The sequence below is a fragment of the Nanorana parkeri genome, unplaced genomic scaffold (assembly GCF_000935625.1).
Source record: "Nanorana parkeri isolate BGI_ZX_2015 unplaced genomic scaffold, ASM93562v1 scaffold726, whole genome shotgun sequence".
Classification (NCBI taxonomy): Eukaryota; Metazoa; Chordata; class Amphibia; order Anura; family Dicroglossidae; genus Nanorana; species Nanorana parkeri.
Window position 1 is genome coordinate 682,511 of NW_017306994.1, and position 20,629 is coordinate 703,139.

The 20,629-nt window shown below is 42.2% G+C and overlaps 1 protein-coding gene across 1 annotated transcript in view; it reads right to left on the reverse strand.

Moving 5' to 3' along the window:
• LOC108793167 (multidrug and toxin extrusion protein 2-like) overlaps positions 1-20,629 on the reverse strand; it is a 69,457-nt gene that overhangs the window by 34,486 nt on the left and 14,342 nt on the right. Inside the window, exons 7-14 of the mRNA XM_018564109.1 lie at positions 20,396-20,493; positions 17,794-17,891; positions 16,862-16,975; positions 14,118-14,185; positions 10,580-10,688; positions 8,067-8,142; positions 6,670-6,743; positions 4,095-4,223 (exon numbers count right to left, since the gene is read on the reverse strand). Coding sequence (XP_018419611.1) covers positions 4,095-4,223; positions 6,670-6,743; positions 8,067-8,142; positions 10,580-10,688; positions 14,118-14,185; positions 16,862-16,975; positions 17,794-17,891; positions 20,396-20,493 — 766 coding nt within the window. The remainder of the gene's footprint in view (positions 1-4,094; positions 4,224-6,669; positions 6,744-8,066; positions 8,143-10,579; positions 10,689-14,117; positions 14,186-16,861; positions 16,976-17,793; positions 17,892-20,395; positions 20,494-20,629) is intronic.

The following is a 20,629-nucleotide window of genomic DNA, read 5'->3' on the forward strand; positions in this document are numbered from 1 at the left end:
ATTGCTACATAATCTTCATACAGCAATGGACAATACCACCAGCTATGCGGGACTACAAGTCCCAGCAATACATTATAATAAAAGTAAGGTATGCAGAATACCACCAGCATCCAAACCCCACCCTATAATGCATTCCTGGGACTTGTAGTCCTACATAGATGGTGCTATTCTGCATTGCTGTATAATCATCATATAGCAATGCAGATTACCACCAGCTATGCAGGACTACAAGTCCCAGCAAAACACACTCTCTCTCTCTTCCCAGCGCCCCCTCCCACTCCAAACTTACCTTCCCTCTCCTTCAGGCCCATGGCCCTCTTCCTCGTCTTGGCGACCAGGGGGCGGAGCTAAGAGACGTCCCTATTAGCTCCGCCCCTAAGAGGCGGGACCAGCTCATTCTCCTCTCGATATTATTCCGCCTCTCCATATTATTCCGCCGCCCGAAAGTGAGGAAATAGTCCCCGATTTCCCCGGGTCAGTTCACGCGCAGGGGGGTGTATGAGAGGGAACAGTTTTCAATATATAGTTCCCACAGGCTGGCTCGCACAAATCACCCCTCTATGTCTCCCTCCTGAACATGGGCCGCTCTTTGCAGGAAGGATGCCGCGGCCCACTGCAGAAGGTGTCACGACCCACTTTTGGGTCGCGACCCATGAGTTGAGAACCACTGCTTTAACAGAAACATTTATTTTTAACAAAAGATCTGAAAGAAAAATAAAGCTATATAGGAGAATGAATACACTAATAAATGGTCTTGCTACAAGTTGTTTATTCAATGTGATTCTAATATAAAGAAATGTGAGTTTTAAATACCAAAAGACATGGGATAACCATCGCCTGTTTCACCTGCTTCAGCTAGTTTGGGACATTGACATATGTATGGTAAGCCCTCCCATCTACCATCTATCTATGGTGCAGAAGGACAGTTAAGTGTGCAATGTTGAAAGTTAGAAAAGGTATCCTGCTTGCTATTGGTACTTGAAGTGCCTGCACTTAAACCCAATATGATATAAACACAAACATAAAAATATGAACGTTCATCTTGTTTGAATGTCTATTGTCTAATGGTGGTGCTTGAGGGCAGTTAGACTCTTCATGCACTTCAGACTGCTATCAATGTGTGAGAACATTATAGACAACTGTAAACCACATATTTCCAGATTTAGGATACACATCCAATAGCTCTCTTAAGTGTATTGGAAGCCTTAACCTATAAACACAGAAGCTGACAGCTGATCCTATATCTATGGGCATTCCTCAGATCTGAAAGAGAATAGCTAGTGGAATAATTGCTATTGGGTCAACCATAGGTGTCTGGCAGCAGCTTCCTGTCCCTTCTACATAGCAAAAACATGCATGCTTGGTCAGACAACCACTGGTCAATATTAATGTAGCTGTCAACTCACACACACACACATGTGAAAGGGACCATAAGAAAGGTGCCACAATGTTTTTTTCCACCTCATGGTGGTATCTGGTACGCAGCACAAAAACCTTTACTGTCTAAACACCAGTCTAGTGCTCTTTACTATGGATCACTGCTGTTGGAAGGAGTGCTCCTTTTTGGGCACCCATCTCAAATGCACCAGCATTGCTGTGGATCATATAATCTGGTCAAGAGCAATAATGTGCAGCCAACACTGGACCGAATGCCTGTAGACAGGAATTGGCTGAAGGAGACCAGCTGCACTGAGATACAAAAAAGGTAAAAGGGAAAACTGTATTTTAAGAGAAAAAGAAAACCCATGATGATAGTTTATGATGCAGTGTGTTTAGCAAACTAAGGGGGTTATTCCCTAAGCTGCTGAAGGCAGCTGAGTGAATCACCGAGCCGAAGAGAAGGGAGCCTAATGACATTTGCCTATTCACTTCGGCCCTGTACGGCTGATTTCAGTCGTACATTGGCTAGAATCAGCCGTACATCGTCTGGCTTTGGTTCAGGCGAAGTGAAGAACGCGTTTGAATCAGCAGATTTAACATCTGGGGCCTCATAGGGGCTGAACAGCAGTGAGTGAATAGCCGAATATCACGGAGCGGCATTCAACTCTGTTATTCTGCTCGCTACCTCCAAGGACTGGTAGGATTTTTAAGGAGGAACCCCACCCCAAAAATGGGGAAAAAAATGTGGGGTCCCCCCTAAAATTCCCAACCAGACCCTTAATCCGAGCCCAGGCCTGGCAGGGCAGGAAAGTGGGAGACAAGCGAGCGCCCCCCTCCCTGCCATACCAGGCCAAATGCCCTTGGCACTGAGAGTGTTCTTTTCCAGGGTCCCCCTGGCAATCACGGCGTCCAGCGTTGTCAACGACGCTGCCAACTCGCCAAAATAATAAAAAGACCACGACCCGTCCTCACCCGCTGAACACGCCACAAAATGACAGCTGCTGTCTGAATGTAAACTAGGCAGAGCTTGCGGTGAAATCACTGCTGGCTCTGTCCACTTTGTTCATTAAGTGACAGCCTATTGTCCTCACATGACCTGAGGATGCTGGGCTATCATTATTTGACAATAATTGGGCGGAGAAAGCTGTGTGGTCACGGCTGGCTCCACCAAGTTGTTTACATTTGCAGGAAGAATGGTCTGCTTCAACAGACCATTCTCCCTGCTTTGGCTGTGACTTCGGCTCAGGCAAACCGAAGCATATATCTTCGGTGGCTGTACAGGCCATTGTAAATAGCGCGTATAGAAGCCCTTCGGTTCGGCCGAATTGAGCAAAAGGATTAGCCGATGCTTCAGCTCAATAGTGAATAACCACCTAAATATCAACCAGTTAGGGTTTAGATCAGGGATCTCAAGCCGCTACTATGTGGCCCGCAGCCAGCTGGCAAGTCGGGCACACGGTCACAGACCTCGTGCCCGACTTGCGCGAGCAGCTACACGGTCTGCATCTCAGTCGGATGCAGACCGCAGAGCTGCTCCTGTCAACTCCGGCCCTAGCTCTGTCAGTGCTGACCTCTGGCCGAATGATGCTTTATTAGTAAGGTCAGCACTAGACCTTACTAATCACCAGGGAATGATGATGTGCCTCCTCCCTGCACAGATGCAAGCAGGTGAGGGGGCTTGGAAGGAAAGGAGAGGGGGGGTGTATTATATGTGTGCTGGGGGCTTTGGAGGGAAGGGGGAGTTTATTATGTGTGCAGAGGGTTTGGGAGGGAGTTTAATATGTGTTCTGGGGGCTTGGGTGGGAGGGGGGAAGTGTATTATGTGTGTGTGGGGGAGAGGGAGTGTATTATTATGTGTGAGGGGGAGATTGGAATGGGGGGTATATTATTATGTGTGCGGGGGAGGGGAAGATAGGAAGGGGGGGGGTATTATTATGTGTGCGGGGGGAGATTGGAATGGGGGGAGTACCCTATATTTCAGGTGCAATTAGATATTCCTGTGTCACAAACTTGCATTTTCCTGCACAGGAATCCCTAATTTGGCATTTACATGCAGCAACTGTCACCCAAGTTAATGATCAGGTGACAGCCGCTACATGTAAACACCTGCATACAGCATATAATCGTATGTGATATGATTACATGCAGTTACAAAAACAATCACTCTCCCTGGATACACAATCGTGTATCTAGGGAGAGTGATTGATTCCTAACTGCATGTAATCCTTCCACATATGATTACATGCTGTGTGCATGCGTTTACATGCAGCAACTGTCACCCGATCATTATTTGAATCGGTGACAGTTGCCGCTTGTAACATGTGCATACATTAAAACTGGTACCGTATATAGTAGCGGCCCCCATGGGACAAAAAAGTGTGTCCAGTGGCCCCCGACTTAATTGAGTTTGAGACCCCTGAGTTAGATCTTGGAGCCTCATGTGCTCTCAAATTACTCTTACCACAGCAACTGAAAGAGGACACTGTATGCTCTTTGAATGCTAATTTATGGGTCATTGTTAGTGTACTTAGTGTTACCCCTTGTTGTTTTCCCCACTATCCTTATCCTATGACTATAGCAACAGGTCCCAGAACAACCAATCTGTATCAGCAAAGCTAAATTCAGCTGATATTATAATCTTACAATTCAGTGTAGGAACGCAAACATTTAATATGCAAACATATTACTGCCATATATCCAGTTAGTAATCTTACCTATAACCCCAAGTTTTGCTGGAAACATCAGCGATAATCCAACCGGAATCCCAATGAAGTAATAACCAAAAATATTTGTAATAGCACCAATTTTTTGCTTTCCCATTCCTCTTAATATTCCACAGCAAGCTGTCTACAACAGAATATTGAAGGTTAAATGTTGTATACTTCCATCATCCACAGGACTACTATAAAAACTCATTTATGAATTGCATAAACTGTGCAGTAAATAAATGTGTTCTTGCACAGATTATCAAACAAAAGGCCAAAAAGTTATTTTTCTTGTCCATTGAGGTACACAGAAAAAACAAAACTGTTGGGTTATTCTGTTGCCTACAGGAGGTTGGGACACTGGCAAACAGAAACATTGTAAGCCATGCTTCAGTTTCTCACCAGCATCCTAGGTGTTCCATTTCCGAAGTTGTGCTGAAAAAGGTCTGACTATTTTTTGCTAAGCTTCTTTGCTTAGCAGAATTTTCTTCCTGAGACTTCAATCAAGATTTCTCCCTCTTGAGCTGGTCTCTATATAGCATCTATGTGGTTCATCATTTCCTCAGCCTGGCTTTGGAGGTCAGACCTAGCTGGACTGGACTTTATGGGGCCAACCTGGAATGTGACCTTTGGGCACTGGAGTCTGCATTGTGGTGCTTTCCAGACCAGGGTGCACTGTGTTAGTTATCCATTGAGCAATTTCTAGGCCCAGAGCTATGGCACAGCCCCAGGTGTGACCCTGTCTCTGAAGACTCACTTTGTGAGTAAGACCATTAAGGCTAAAGCACCAGGAGCTACCTCACTGTTTGCACAGCTGCCATTGGTTTTACCACAGTGACCTGTTGTGGCCTAAAACCCTCATCAGCTCCAGCTGCCTGGGTTTGTGAGTACCTGAGGCCTTGCCCCACATTGGGCCTAGTTGCAGTACCACAGACTCAACATGTCTTTGCTAAGACACAGAGGGCAGTCCTGCTGCCATGGGTGACCTCAGCCCACACTCCCCTAGTGGTTCTGGAGATGTTTACCCCAGGGGGAATTGGCACCTGCCACCTGGAACCCGGGACCCCTTTTCTCATAAGGTCTTCATTATGGACATTGCTCTATGTGAACTGGAAAGACCCTGAAGGGTCATGGGCTGCACCCAAGAGTGCGTTGAAACTTTTTCTTTTGAAAAGGAATTTGTAAAATCGGTGGTCTTTTCCCACCATGGACCTGCTTAACCGGAAAATGACTGACTAGACTGGTTGAAGGTGTGTTCATCATTTAGGGTTTCACTAACAAGCAACTAGGGTCCCTTCTTAAATCCCAGTTTGAATAAACTGGTCTGGCCCTCTGTCCATTTGTGCCGGTAACATTAAAGGAGAACTATGGGGTCAGTGTTTTTCCCCATAGTTCTCCTTAGGGTAATGGGAGGACACAAACTAGCGTCCTCCCGTTACCCTAAGCTCAGTATACCGTGAGCTAGAGCTCGCGGTATACTGAGACGCCGCAGCCGGAGCGGATGAGTGCGTGAGTGACAGCTGGCTCTGCCTATTTAGAGGCAGAGCCAGCTGTACCCGCCCCCTCCCCCGTCTGTTCCGCCAGTCAGCGCTGGCGGATCGGAGCGGGTAGGGGGGAATCCAGCCCCTCCCCTGTCACGGCAGAGAGCTGTGACAGGATCGAGAGGTGAGCGAACGCCGGTATGTGTTCGCTCACCTCCCGATCTACTAAGCCGACCTGTGACAGTCTCATTGTCACAGGTCAGCTAGAACTATGAGGTGAGTGAAAAGCACTCACCTCATAGTTCTCCTTTAAGAAGGAACCCTCCACAGCTGGAGTAGACTTCTGTTCATAGAGAGGCTGGAGCAAATGTATGGAACCATGTGCTTTAGTTGTGATAGCTTGCTAAAAGCATCTAAACTTGTGCCTTGGATGGAAGTGATGTCTGTACAGATGCACAGAGCACTCTGGCTGCACAAATGGGACTGATGCTGCATCCAAGGAGTACGGTATTTGAATGTATTAAACTTTGAGGCATGTTGTCTCTTTGGCTCTGCTCTTGACACCATGATTATCAATGCTATGGGCCGCCAAACTGTGCTCCTGCCTCAATGCAAGAGGTCTGCCGAAGATTTGAATAAATCCTACCATTTACCTTCATCTACATTGGCAGTAGGTACTTGTAGGCCTCACTCCCACTTATCCCGCAGGACTCAAAGCCTAAAGTAAACTAAACCATCTGTAAAGCCTTTGGCATGATGGTGCACCTCCACTTCTACAGCTAAGGAGCTGTTTGTACGTCTGGGTAGGTCCATGGGTAGTTTGTCTTCCTAGCATTTAGGTTACCCCTCACTGTATTTCTTGTGCTACTGAACAAAGTAGTGCAATTGCCTAGTTCAAGATACTGTGTACCTTGAACCCTGGCACCCCTTGTACTGCCAACCTCATGTGGGTGGCAGTATAACCTGACTGTTTCTGAATTTATGTGTCCCTTAAGATAGAGTCTATGGTAAGTACCCAAATCCTAATTTTGCACCCACTCACTTCTGCAGGCTTGCAGTAGTAATCATTTAATTTTGTATATCTGAGCTAAATATTAAAATACTTACAGTTGTACCACCAAACAGGTGAAGTGGAGCAAATAGGAGCATGAGTTTTGAAACTAAATCAACAATATCCCTAAATTTAAAGACAAAAAGAAATAAAATGACATAAGAACGTACTATGAAATAATTACCATGACAGTATAATGTAATGTTTTACATGGGTTAGGACAAGTTAATAAAGTAGCCATTTCACTTACTAATAGCTTTATTAATAGCTTTACCCTTTTCGATACATCTTTTTTATCATACTATGTAGCTGTGTTCTATATATCCAGCATAATTACCAGACTTAACTGCAACAGCTTGCAAAACAGACGGAATTAGATTTTTAAAGCTGGGGGCAGTTGTATTAGAAAAATGAAACTGTATAATAGAGGTCCGACACCTCCACAGTATTTCTAAAACAATACAGACTAATGATTTTAGGACAGTGGTGGAGTGCCAGGGCCCGGTCACAACTGCAAATGCTGTGATCCTGGCTGTTCTGCCACTGACTCCAAGCTGTAGAGGGACTACAAATCCCAGCAAAACATTATACAGCAATGCAAAATACCATTAGCTATAGAGGACTACAAATTCTAGTGATAGATTATACCACAATGCAGAATATCACCAGCTATAGAGGACTACAAATCTCAGCAATACATTATATAACAATGCAGCAGAATACCACCAGCTAGAGGGGACTACAAATCCAAGCAATCCATTACACAGCAATGCAGAGGGCCAGGGATGCATGGGGATGTCTCACCAAAGCTGAACACAGTCTCACCAGGGTTGTGTGCAGGTCTCACCAGGGCTGCGTGCGGGTCTCACCAGGAGTTTGTGCGGGTATCACCAGGGCTGCATGTGGTTTCACCAGAGCTGCGTGTAGGTTTCCCAAGGGCTGTGTGAGAGGTGGCTCCCCGTTGCTGTTCGGGCGGGTGTGGCAGCGGGTCTCCCCAGGGTTGTACAGGTGGGTGCGTGCGGCAGGAAGGAGAAGCAGGAAATATGTGGCCGAACTGATGCTGTAAATGGGCTCCGCGAAGTTAACAGCAGGCTGACCCAGCAAGGACCGTTATCAGCGTTAAGTATCGGGGGGCATTTTAATGAGTACGAGTACTTGTGAAAAGGCCCAGTATTGGCACCGGTACAACCCCAATTACAGATTTTTAAATTCATCAGCACACGCTGTCTTTCCTGGTTCAAGGTACCGATAATGCTAATGCTTCAAACCAAAGAAATTGTAAATGACCCCTAAAGTCCTTACCAAAACAGGGTAGTGTGTTGAACAGTGTGTTGTGTCACTTTTCTGCTTAAAAATTTAGAAAAATCCCTGGCGCGGAAATGAAAAGTGAGATCGCCACATATTATCATAAATGGATTTGAAGAAGTTACTTAACTTCATATTACTCACCTATCAGTTGTAAACATATAACCTATGACATTTTTCAGTGCAAGTGCAATACTGCTGATCAACAAGCAACCAATTGCTGAAAAATAGGAAACGCAGATTAGACTGGAAAATAATTTAATATTTCAATTGCCTAGTTTATGCTCTAAAACAGCAAACAACAATAACTGAATCAGAAGTGATATTCCAAGCCTAAGGAAATTGCATAATTGAAAACAAATGACAGATAAATGCAAGGCTGTTTTTCAAATGTGTTCTAGGCCTGACTGGTGCCTAGTGGGTTCTCTCAATCTTCAGTTCACAGACCGCACTATCACTCCCTGTTGGCCACGTAGCCGTGTTATCCTTTTCACTCCCACCTTTCTGTCTTGCACTTTGTCCTGTTTCCTCCTTCCCATGCACTGGTGGGCAGGGCTAAGTCCGGCCACCAATGTTGTCAGTCCTGTTCCAGCTACTCCTTGGCCTATCAATCAAACAGCCAAGAGGATGAGTAATATGTGACCTGGCCACAATAAAGAGAATGTCTGGGCTGTGAGGCTCTCGCCCCTTGCAGGGGCCACTAGCCAGGGCTGCTCCAGGAAAAAAAATTTTGTGAATCATCGGCCATTAGGATAACAGACAGCAATAAAATCATTATAGGGGTTCTAACCCTTGCCCACTCTATTTAGTACAAAAATTGTCTCCCTGTTTAACTGCGGAAATAAAAAATAATTAGAATGGTGTGCAAAAGACAACAATTACAGAAATACACTGTAATTATTATCATTTCTTAATTATATTATTTACAGTGGATACACAAAACAAAATTATATAGGGCTTTCTGAGATGAGAAGAAAAACCACAATAAAATTGAGCCAGTTCAAAAGAATTTACAAAACTTTTATTAACATAGAAAACATTAAAATATCAGTCTTGAGGAGTAAGTCTAATTGGTTGCATCTATATATACAAAAACCATATGGTGTCAACTACTGGATGTTGAAAGGTGATTCCACCAATGTTCAAAACGTCTTATTTCCACCTTAAACACGTTTCACGTCACAGCTTCAACAGGAAGGTAAGTGAAGTAATCTATGGTTCACAAATACCAAATCATGAATGCAACATATTCACATATGGGGACTGGAATAGCATGTTTCTAACCATATTCACTTACTTGTAAGTGCTGTATTACAGTCAAGTACTTAAGAACATTATCCTCTATTAAAACCCAGTAGGAAATTCTCCCAGTCCAGTCCTTATTGGGCTGGAAGTATTTCCTACTGGGATTTAATAAAGGATTACTTAACTCACCTTCCTGATGAAGCGGGGACACAAAACGTGTTTAAGGTGGAAATAAAGAGTTGTGCACATTGGTGGAATCACCTTTCAACATCTAGTAGTTGACACCGTATGGATTTTGTATATGTGGATGCAACCAATTAGTCTTACTCCTCAAGATTGTGATAATCCTCTGCTAACAAATATGATCTGTTGTTATGGGTGTTCATGGATATTTTAATGTTTTCTATGTTAATAAAAGTTTTGTAAATTCTTTTAAACTGCCTCAATTTTATTGTGGTTTTTCTTCTCATCTCAGAAAGCCCTATATCATTTTGCTTGGTGTATCCATTTAAGTTAGGGTGAGATGAGAATAAGTTTTTGGGAGACCTAATATTTATATTATAATATTTACAGTGTATGTCTAACCAAAATTATTTTTGGATAGAAAGGGTTAGAACTGTCGCAGTGATGGTCAGCATAATTGGCCAATAGAAATGCACATCATGAAGAAAGGGGCAAGCAAGCTTCAGGACTATCAAGGAAGAACTGAAGTTTTGCTTGTCAGAAGTGGTGTGAGATTTAGCCTTGACAGGAAGATATGAGAGCCAGCTGCAGGCATGTGCAGGCACTTTTAGCATTTAGCCTCCCTTCTCTCCATTAACAGAAGCTCTTTACCTACTTGGTTGGCTAGGTTGTAGAGCTATACCTGAATGAAAATCAGAAGCATTGGACAGGTAGGTTTTGTCTTTTATCCTCAATGTATGCCAAATTTGTGTGGCAGTGTGTGTCCCTGTTGGCACCACTCTGGTCGACAAAAGTCAACTCTAAGGAGTGCACCTTTGTTATATATAACATAACCTAATCTGCAGTTTTATCCATGAGAAGGTATGTGGTATATGCTGTCCTCTTTATTAGCACAAGTGAGTCATTGACACAGTAAAGTACATGATGGCAGTACACAACTAAGCAAATTTTGAGAAACATTGAAACTATGCTTGCATGAAAATACAACTAGAGCAAACACAAAAATTAAGAGCATACATGTTGTAGAAACCAGAGACAAGGAGAACTGAGAGTCACTCAGAAACCAAATATTTGCTTTGGTTTCATTAAAAATACAGTATATTCATGTCATCCACTTTATGATTTAGCACAGAAAAACATATATTACTTTCTACAGGGTACACATTCTTTTTTTTTTTTTTTACTTGTTTTATATTATGTATGAATTTCTTTAGTGCCCAAAATCCTACCTGTGCAGCAAAGTACAACTTTACAAGACTTTATGGCTTGTTCGATGTCTCCAGCTCCTAAAGCATTTCCAATCCTGACATTGGCAGCCGTGCCAAAGCCAATTGGAAGCTGTAGAGGAAAATATTAATGCGATTTAGAAATCTGGCCAAGACATTGCTGGTGAGAATCATTTTCGTATACCATGGTAAATAACTGCAACCTCAGACATTACAGAAATGATCCAAGTGGAGATGATGCAAAAATCATTGTATGAGAATAAATACTCAAAACTTTTCAAATTTTATAATCAAATTAAAATATATAGCAGAATGTCTTATTAATCTTCTAAGGGGGGTTGCTATGAATGTAATGTAATGTCCACAATTCACTCAATGCAACTTAAAAACTACATAAATGTTTATTCTGTCTGAAAATCATTCTAAATCCCCAAATTGCAAAGGCTTTTCTAAACCCTGTCCCATTCTTTGTAGTTATAAACTGGTAAAAAGGAACCTATTTTAAAGTGCCCCATGATTATTATAAAAGTGTTAACTGAGCAGCAGTGTGAGAAGCAGTGGCTTATATATGCTTGCATGTCTGCTCGTATACAGGCCCGGCGCTACCGCAAGGCAAGGCAAGCGGCCGCCTGAGGGCGCTGCAGGGTGAGGGCGGAAAAAACAGGGCATTTTGACAAGTACAGTGACTGCCTGAGGATCCCGACACGTGCGACACTTCTGGCAGTCGCCGGCCAACTAAATTAGGACCCCACCTGGAGTTCCTCCCACCGGACCAGCGCTGACTCGCCGCTGCTCTCCCGCACTGAAGGTAAGGGAAGAAAAAAAAACATGCTGATAGGGAGCAGGCCCAGCGCTACAGTGGGTCAGGGAGGAGGTTGGGAGGGGGGGCGCAAAAATGCAACTTTGCCTGTTTAGGCAAGAATCCAAGCACCGGCCCTGCTCGTATACCTTGTACAATGTCCTGATAGCCTGAGCCTAGAGATGCTCTAATAAATAAGTACCCCCAGAGCCTTCCAGACCATTTTTATTCTGCCAGATTGCATGAAGCCTGGTTCACATAGGCTTTAGCTTGGAGACATGTGTCTCGAGCAACTTTTACTACAAGTATTTTCAAAGCATAATCAAAACTTTCATTGGTTTTAGTAGCTTTCTTGGAACCCTTAAAGTGTATTTCCACTTCCAAACAATCTTTAGCACTACTTGAAGGAACAGCCAACATCCATTCCCATTAAAGTGACACTAATCTCACGAGTTGAACCTTGAAAATACATTCAAGTACCTTAACTATTAACAAAAATGTATCTTATTGTGTATCAGTCGGCTGTAGATTCTCAAATCATCTCTGAATGTGTGCTGACACTGTCCTTCCTTCTGGAGGGTGGCTACTTTTGGCTACTTTTGTTCCCCATGGTCCCTGTGTGTGTTGTAAATTAGTCACCGCTCCAAGCTCACTCCCGTGATGGACTACAATCGCAATACAAATTATTAAACTAAAAGCGAGATTGTAGTCCATCACAGGAGTAAGCTTGGAGTGGTGGCTACTTTATAACACACACAGGGACCATGGGGAACAAAAGTAGCCACTTCCAGAAGGAAGGACAGTGTCAGCTCCAATTCAGAGATGATTTAAGGATCTACAGCTGAGTGATACACAAATAAGATACATTTTTGTTATTTAGTTGGGTTACTTGAATGTATTTTTAAGATTTAACTCCTGAGTTTAGTGTCACTTTAAGATTTGTGGTTAGCCCACCTGGATTATCTACTCTTAAAAATGGTTGCTCATTTCTCTTGTACTGGAATAATGAGTAAAGGAAGTTGTAACATTGTTACATATTTGATCCAGACCCTCTTGCACCCCATTGCTCCTGCACACACCCCCCTTAAACATACCCCTCTTTCACCTGAAGCATTTCTTCCTACATACAGTAAAACCTTACCCTGATTAGTCACTAATGACTGCCATCCTGCACTTTGAGCAACCAGCCTTCATTTCCTGCATCATTTATACCACTCATCTGCTGCCCTTGTTTAACATTCTCCCCCTTCTCTTCACCTGAATGAATTTCACACATTCATCAAAGCCTCATGTAGCAGGTCATCATGTAGAGAGCAAGGAGAGGTCCTGTCCGGGGTTTATGTGTCACCCAGATTCCTCTCTTACACCTTCCGGAACCTATAGCAAGCCCCAGGTTTTATGCTTTGCCTCAGTGGCAATTTAGTGCAGGTGAGGCAAACAGACAGGGCTCTGGAGCCTCGGGAGCAGACAGTCTCTATCTGCTGGAGCACAAGGTTGGTCAGTGTGTTTTGCTGAAGCCTGGCAAACAATAGGTTTGTACAGGTTGGTAGTCATATGTTTAGTTAGTGCCGGGACACGGCTAGGATTTTGTTTTTGAAGTATTTACTTTCTTTGAGCACTGTATATAGCCTGTGTGTTGCACCAATAAATGTAACACTGTTTGAAGACAAGTCACTGGTCTGGTCTCTAAACCTTGCAAGATTGCTCACCCCAGGGAGCAATTGCACCCGCTACCTATTCCCCAGCTCACACTCATTAAATGCAAACACTCTTTTGGGGCATTGCTTTGCACTACTTCTTTCTGAACTTGACTTTGGCCACATAAAAAATGCTTTATAAATACAAGAAAAGACATGTAGAAAAGTAGTTGTATACCATTACGAAGATGAAATGCATGTGTGAGAGCTGTTTTACCTAGGCTATTTACATTTATTCTGTCTGCCAGGACAGTAGACATTTTTTTATTGCTGTTGTTAACCAACACTTAAAGGTCTTGTCTCTGCCCAAGCTTGTGAGAGGACAGTGAAAGGAGAAGCAGAAGACTGATGAGCCCATCTCTGTTACTCTATGAGTACTGAGGCAAAACAGACTGGCTCCTTGTACTGCTTCTTCTTCTAGCCTGAGCTCTGCTGTACTGAGCTCTGCTGTGCAGGGTATTTCACAAGGCAGATATTGGGGGTGATTTACTAACCTAAACACATGCACGCACCAGGTGCGTGTGATTTTTCACACAGCAAAACGTATTGATCAACCAAAAAGTCTCTAAAAGCATATTTCCACTAATGCCATATATGGAAAAATCATGCACATGATGCATATATAATGCTGCTTCACTGTTTAGACAAAAATGGTAACTCATGCATTTACATTCCTGCATTCATCAATGCAAGCAACACAACATAGAGCTAATTTACACAACATCACCTTGCAATTCATGCTTGGCTTTGCACAACACACCTGCTGGGTGTGTACACAATACAAAGGTGTTTAGATTCCACCCATAGATCATGCTGGGAGGGAACACACTACAGAGGTGTATACATATTCGTGGTGTGTTTATAAGGTTAGTAAATCAACCCCATTGAGTCAAATGCAGGTACTTACTCTGCTTGCAATTAAACAAATAAATGAAATGTTGATTTCATTTTACTTTCTTTCTGGAGTTTAGCTTTAAAGAAACAGTGTCATATTAAGTAGGTTTAAAAATGTTACAATGCATAAACAGTAAAGCGACCATCATACCATTATAGCCAATGTTAACAACTGCAACATAATGACTTGTCCCCCCAGCTCCACAACACTAATAAGCCCTAAAACAAAAAAAAAATAAGATGAATATGTCAGTAGCTGGACAGCATTCCATACATGTTTTTGTTTACTTACATGACCCAAAATAACAATGTTATTCAAACAATCAGAAGGACCACCAGGGACTGATAAAACAGGAAATATCAATCAAAATTATGGAAAAATCCATGGAAAAACTGCATGGTTTCAGTGTCTACAAAGTACTACTACATTCTCATTCATTCATTAAATATAAATGCTAAGCAACTTTACAACTCCACGTGAATAAATTCCTGACATGTCACCAAGTAAGCATTCAGTAAAAACACTACTTACCGTATATACTCGAGTATAAGCCGACCCGAATATAAGCCGAGGTACCTAATTTTACCACAAAGAACTGGGAAAAAATATTGACTCGAGTATAAGCCGACCCGAATATAAGCCGAGGTACCTAATTTTACCACAAAGAACTGGGAAAAAATATTGACTCGAGTATAAGCCGACCCGAATATAAGCCGAGGTACCTAATTTTACCACAAAGAACTGGGAAAAAATATTGACTCGAGTATAAGCCGACCCGAATATAAGCCGAGGTACCTAATTTTACCACAAAGAACTGGGAAAAAATATTGACTCGAGTATAAGCCGACCCGAATATAAGCCGAGGTACCTAATTTTACCACAAAGAACTGGGAAAAAATATTGACTCGAGTATAAGCCGACCCGAATATAAGCCGAGGTACCTAATTTTACCACAAAGAACTGGGAAAAAATATTGACTCGAGTATAAGCCGACCCGAATATAAGCCGAGGTACCTAATTTTACCACAAAGAACTGGGAAAAAATATTGACTCGAGTATAAGCCGACCCGAATATAAGCCGAGGTACCTAATTTTACCACAAAGAACTGGGAAAAAATATTGACTCGAGTATAAGCCGACCCGAATATAAGCCGAGGTACCTAATTTTACCACAAAGAACTGGGAAAAAATATTGACTCGAGTATAAGCCGACCCGAATATAAGCCGAGGTACCTAATTTTACCACAAAGAACTGGGAAAAAATATTGACTCGAGTATAAGCCGACCCGAATATAAGCCGAGGTACCTAATTTTACCACAAAGAACTGGGAAAAAATATTGACTCGAGTATAAGCCGACCCGAATATAAGCCGAGGTACCTAATTTTACCACAAAGAACTGGGAAAAAATATTGACTCGAGTATAAGCCGAGTTTTTCAGCACATTTTTTGTGCTGAAAAATGCCCCCCTCGGCTTATACTCGAGTCAATATTTTTTCCCAGTTCTTTGTGGTAAAATTAGGTACCTCGGCTTATATTCGGGTCGGCTTATACTCGAGTATATACGGTTTCACTAAAATGCAGCCCTTCAACTAGACCTAAGAGGGGCACCTCGGAGAATGATGATTCTTATTTGCTACTGTTTTTTTTAAAGATATTATTTGTTTTTTTGTCTTATTAAAACTTTTTGGAAATGAGAGAATGGAATGAATTGTGTGAAATGTGTACCATCTGCCATGAACAAGGTACTTTGTGGAGTAGGCTACAAAAGTATAATGTTGTTGCTGGCAGGGGTGTAACTAGAAATCACAGGGCCCCATAGCAAAATTTTGTATGGGGCCCCCGTGATTGCTAGTTATGCCACTTGCAGAGCCCACCTGATATACCAAACAGCCCACCTGAAGTGACCCTGCAGAGCCCACCATAGACTATAGTGGGCTCTGCAGGGTCTCAGATGGGCTGCACACCTCTTATCTCAGCGCTGTCCGCCTCCATAGTCGTGGGGCCCCGCCTCCTCTTCCGTACCAGGGCCCCGCCTCCTCTTCCGTACCAGGGCCCCGCCTCCTCTTACATCACTGTCCCCACCTGCTCTTAGGTCGCTGGCCAGTGATGTAAGAGGAGGAGGGGTTGCTCTTAGGCGGGCCCCACCTCCTCCTTCACTGCGAATGCTGGCCTCTTCTGCCATAGCTGATGGCTGTCACTGACACAGCTCCGTCTGTGAGGGGAAACGCCGCTGCTGAGCTGTGCCAGTGACAGCCAGCACCCTTACATGCCATAGTGACCCAGGCGGCCCACACGGCATCAGAGGGATGCCCTGGCCGGGCCCAATAGCGTCTGCCTTGGTCGCTATGGCGATTGTTATGCCACTGGTTGCTGGGTATTTTGTTGTTTAGGTTGAATATAAAATCTAGCATCTGTCTTTTTGTGCCAATATGCATGCTTCACCCATGGCAGCCACCAAGATGATTTACATGCATGGACTGGTACTTGGTTACCCCAAGGAACATAAGCTGTAGATTATCTGGTAAGATAGGAAATGTGGAGCAGACAGATGGAGACAAAAGGTTTTATCCATCCAGGTAGGGTGAGTGCTCAAGGGTGAGACTTTCAGAAAACATATTCAGAAAACACAGCTGCAGTCAGGACAATAAGCAAAGTCAGGACAAGCAATTTTTACAACGGAAGTCAATTTGAAATGCAAAAAAGAAGCCATTCCCATGAGCTAACGCACTACTTTGAGTTTTACAAATTGCCCTTAATAGGAAGCGTATCCAATCAGGATGCAAACTGATGGCCTATTGGCACAATCCCTGCAGGTGAACAGGCTTCCTGAGCCTATAAAGGGGATGCTGCAACAAGAACCAGTAGAAAAGTATATCCATAGTAGATGCCAACCTGTGAAAAAACTTCCAATTTCTAAACTCCACCATTCAATGCAAACCATCAGCATGCTCGGGATAGCAAGGCGTAAGAATATATCCCACTCCTGAAGGCAGTCTTTGGACCATCCTGAGAAGAGACATTTTTCCAAAACAGCAGGTTAACCATGTATATCTAAAGAACTATAACAGTTGATATAAAATGAATATAACAGCATTGCAGAATTATGTATGAAGAGTCTTATCCTTTTCATTGACAAATACGAAATGTAACAATAAAGTGAACCTGTGCTTTGCCAATTCAGGCAAGCCAGTTATTTATATTTAACTTATTTTTTTCCCCTGCCATACTATTTGGTTTTTAGGGTCAAGGACCGGGAAGCCCTGTGCAAACTCAGGACTCTGTTCCCACACCCATGTGACAGCGCTATATGCATGAGCAACCAATTACACATTGGTTGCTCATGCATATAGCGCTGAGTCACATGCTCACAAATCTCCAGAAATATTGGGTCATTTTCTTCACTCCCAGGGGTTGTAGTAGTAATATGTAGTGTTGGTAAATCCACTATTACAGTGAACCTGTTCCTTTGCCCTGCAAGGACAAAGCACGTGATTTTTTTAAAGGAAAAATAATGTTTTTTTTATTAATTTGATAGTTTTACATCTGAAAACAGTAAAATAAAACATCATTATTTTCATTACTTGTACAAAGTATTTATTGTTAAAGTACACTTTGCTGGCAGCCAGGACCCTTCTGTTCTCAGCATGCCACTATTCAGGTCAGGTATTTCTGTTCTCTCCCGCCAGTTAATGGTACCAGTTGGGGAGTGAAGGAAAGGTCAATACATGTAAGTTAGGTAGTGGCAGCATTGAAGTAAACCTGTTGCTTTGTTCAAGGGACATTTAAACTTTTTCAGTGTAAATAACTGTTACTATGTAGCATACCTCCCCATGTTTCCACATGCACTTTTTTAACAACTGTGTACATAAAAAGTAAAAGTGACATTGTCCACTGAGAGATTGTGTTTGCCCAAGCTGAACCTCTGGAAAAACAAATATACAATTAACTTATTACAATGGTAATATGTACAGTATTTTCATATGCATATATTAAGCAATAGGCTAAGTAAATACAAAACCACATTTGATTGCTGTAAAATGTAATGTCCACTTATACTGCCTGGGTCCCTTCCCCTTTTTAAAGTTGACCTTTACCCATATCTTTAAAATAACAACAAACACACCTTTAGAAATGTTTAGTAATGGCAATCTGGCAATCTACAAACACATACTTATAGATAATTGCATGTTTATTATTCTTTACATAATTTATTTCTCTGTTCTTCCCCAGTCTTCTAACAGTGGCCATGTTTACTAAGGACAGAATACTAGCTTTCCTATTACTTCCTGGATTTCTGGCACATGTGACTAAGACATGTGACTAGGACATGTGACCATGCACATCATCTCACGGGAGGAAAATTCCTTTCCCTGAAATCTCGTGAGATTACAGATGAGATTCCCCAGCAATGCTCTGCTGATGACAAGGCAATCCCAGCGTGCATTGCTTTGGCAAACTGAAGAAATTTGCACCCTTCAAAGCAGGAAGTAAATGTTCTGCAAGTGTAAGTATTTCAAAATCACAGCATTTTACACCTGACATGTCTATGCTATAATTAATCATCATACATATAGGGATGCACTGGTAGAATTAGATTTTTGAGTGTGTAGGTCCGTGTTAAAAATCACCTAATGTTAGTAGTTCTAAAATGTTACTGTAAAGAAAAAGTTAGATTTATGCTTACTTTACCCCCAACTAATGCCAGCGGTGCCTAAGGGAGGATGACATCACATTTCTTTCTGCTAGATCTGGAGAATACAGAGCAAAACTCACTAGACGATACATTTGCAATGGACTGCGGTGTCTTGTCTGCTCTGCGCTCACCAGTAATCCTCTCAGAAGGGTGGTGATGCCACAGCCAGCATTTCAGAAAAAGGGGGTAAGGGAAGTATGTATATATATATGTATGTATATATGTGTATATATATATTTATTATTTTTTCTTTACAAGTACATTTTGGAACTACTAACATAGTAATTTCAACATTTTTAAAGGAGGAAGGTGCCCAAATATGTTTCATAGTAGGTACAGTGTTCTTTTCTTTGAAAGCTTCATTTTTTTTTTTCCAACTGTGAACATAGAGTTGATGTGATTTGCCTAAAAAATCTTAATTTTTGTTTTATCTGTCTAAAGGTCATTCTCCCAGAAGTATTGTGGATAGTCAGTATGCAATTTAGCAAATTCCAGGCAGGCTTTTTTATGTTTTTCTAGTCCCCCTGGTCTCCTTTCTTTGAGACCACTGTTCTCACTGTGCTCAAAATGCGACGGATGGTGCAATCGGACACTAATGTACCTTGACCTTGGAGTTCATCTTGTATCTCTTTGGAATTTTCCTTGGCTTTTTGTCTATAATTTACACTATCCTTCTGTTCAATCTGTGGTCAATTATCCTCTTGTAGCCATGCTCAGACAGGATGGCCACACTCCAGTAAATCCTAAACCTCCTAATATTTGCAATTGTAGTCATGTGAACATTAAGCTGCTTGGAGATCGTCTTATAGCTTTTACCTTTGACAGACTGGTCTATAATTATCCTCCAAGGATACCAAACAGCAGAGTGACTACTTTTCTCCATTTAAATAGGCTGACTAACTAATTACAAGATTGAAGGCATGTGTGATACTTATTGCAAAAAACAGTGTGAAATATCACTATAATCCAGTTATTTATATTCTATTCTAAAGGTGCCCATACACCTTACGATTATCGTACGATAATCGTATGCGATCGACTTTTCGTACGACAATCGCAAGGTGTATGTGTAGTGCCCGACTGACAGTGCTGTACAATCGTATGACTTTTGTCTTTCCTGCATGTTCGAAAACATCAGTCGATCGTACAATTTTCGCAAGGTTGGTGGGTTTCCGTACGTCAAAAGTCGTACGATTAACACTGCTCATGCGCAAACCAAAATACATGCGGTCGATTACCGCAATTCATCCAGGTGTTTTTTTTAACTGCCGCTGATTGTACCTTGCGATAATCGGGGCAGGATGGGGCAGCCGTACGACAATCGTACGACGGTTCGATCATCGGACGAAAAGTTCCGTCCGATAATCGTAAGGTGTATGAGCACCTTTTAAGATACCAACAAATCAATCCAGGTCATCTTAGAATATCTTTGTAGAATAAGGAATGTCACACTTTGTTTACTTTTCTCTATGACATACCAGAGGAATTCAGGTATACATGAGAAAACTGCTTTTAGTTTCATTATTTTTCAGAAGGAATGATGCATTGTTCCAATGCGCTGTAATGGTACCAACAAAATTGTCCACATCTGTACCTAACTATCCATCCATCAATCTATTGTTTGCATTACTTCTGTACATTTGTGAAATGGTTGAGAATTTTTTGTGTGAAATTATTGCCTTTAGGTTGTTCTCAGTATTACAATGAAACTTAAATAAATGTGACATACTTACTCTATGCCCATCTTAAGGACGTATATGAAAATAGCATTGACAACAGCATTGATGATGTTTGCTGCTACACCAGTGAAGAACTGGGGCCATATTATACCCTAGAAAAGGAAAACACATGTTTATGTCATTCTGCATGAAATGTTATACAAAATTCAGGGTAGGTTTTTATAAAGTCATAACGTGCTATGTGTAGAACAATGATACTAGCTGCAGATTGTAAGACCAGAGATTGCT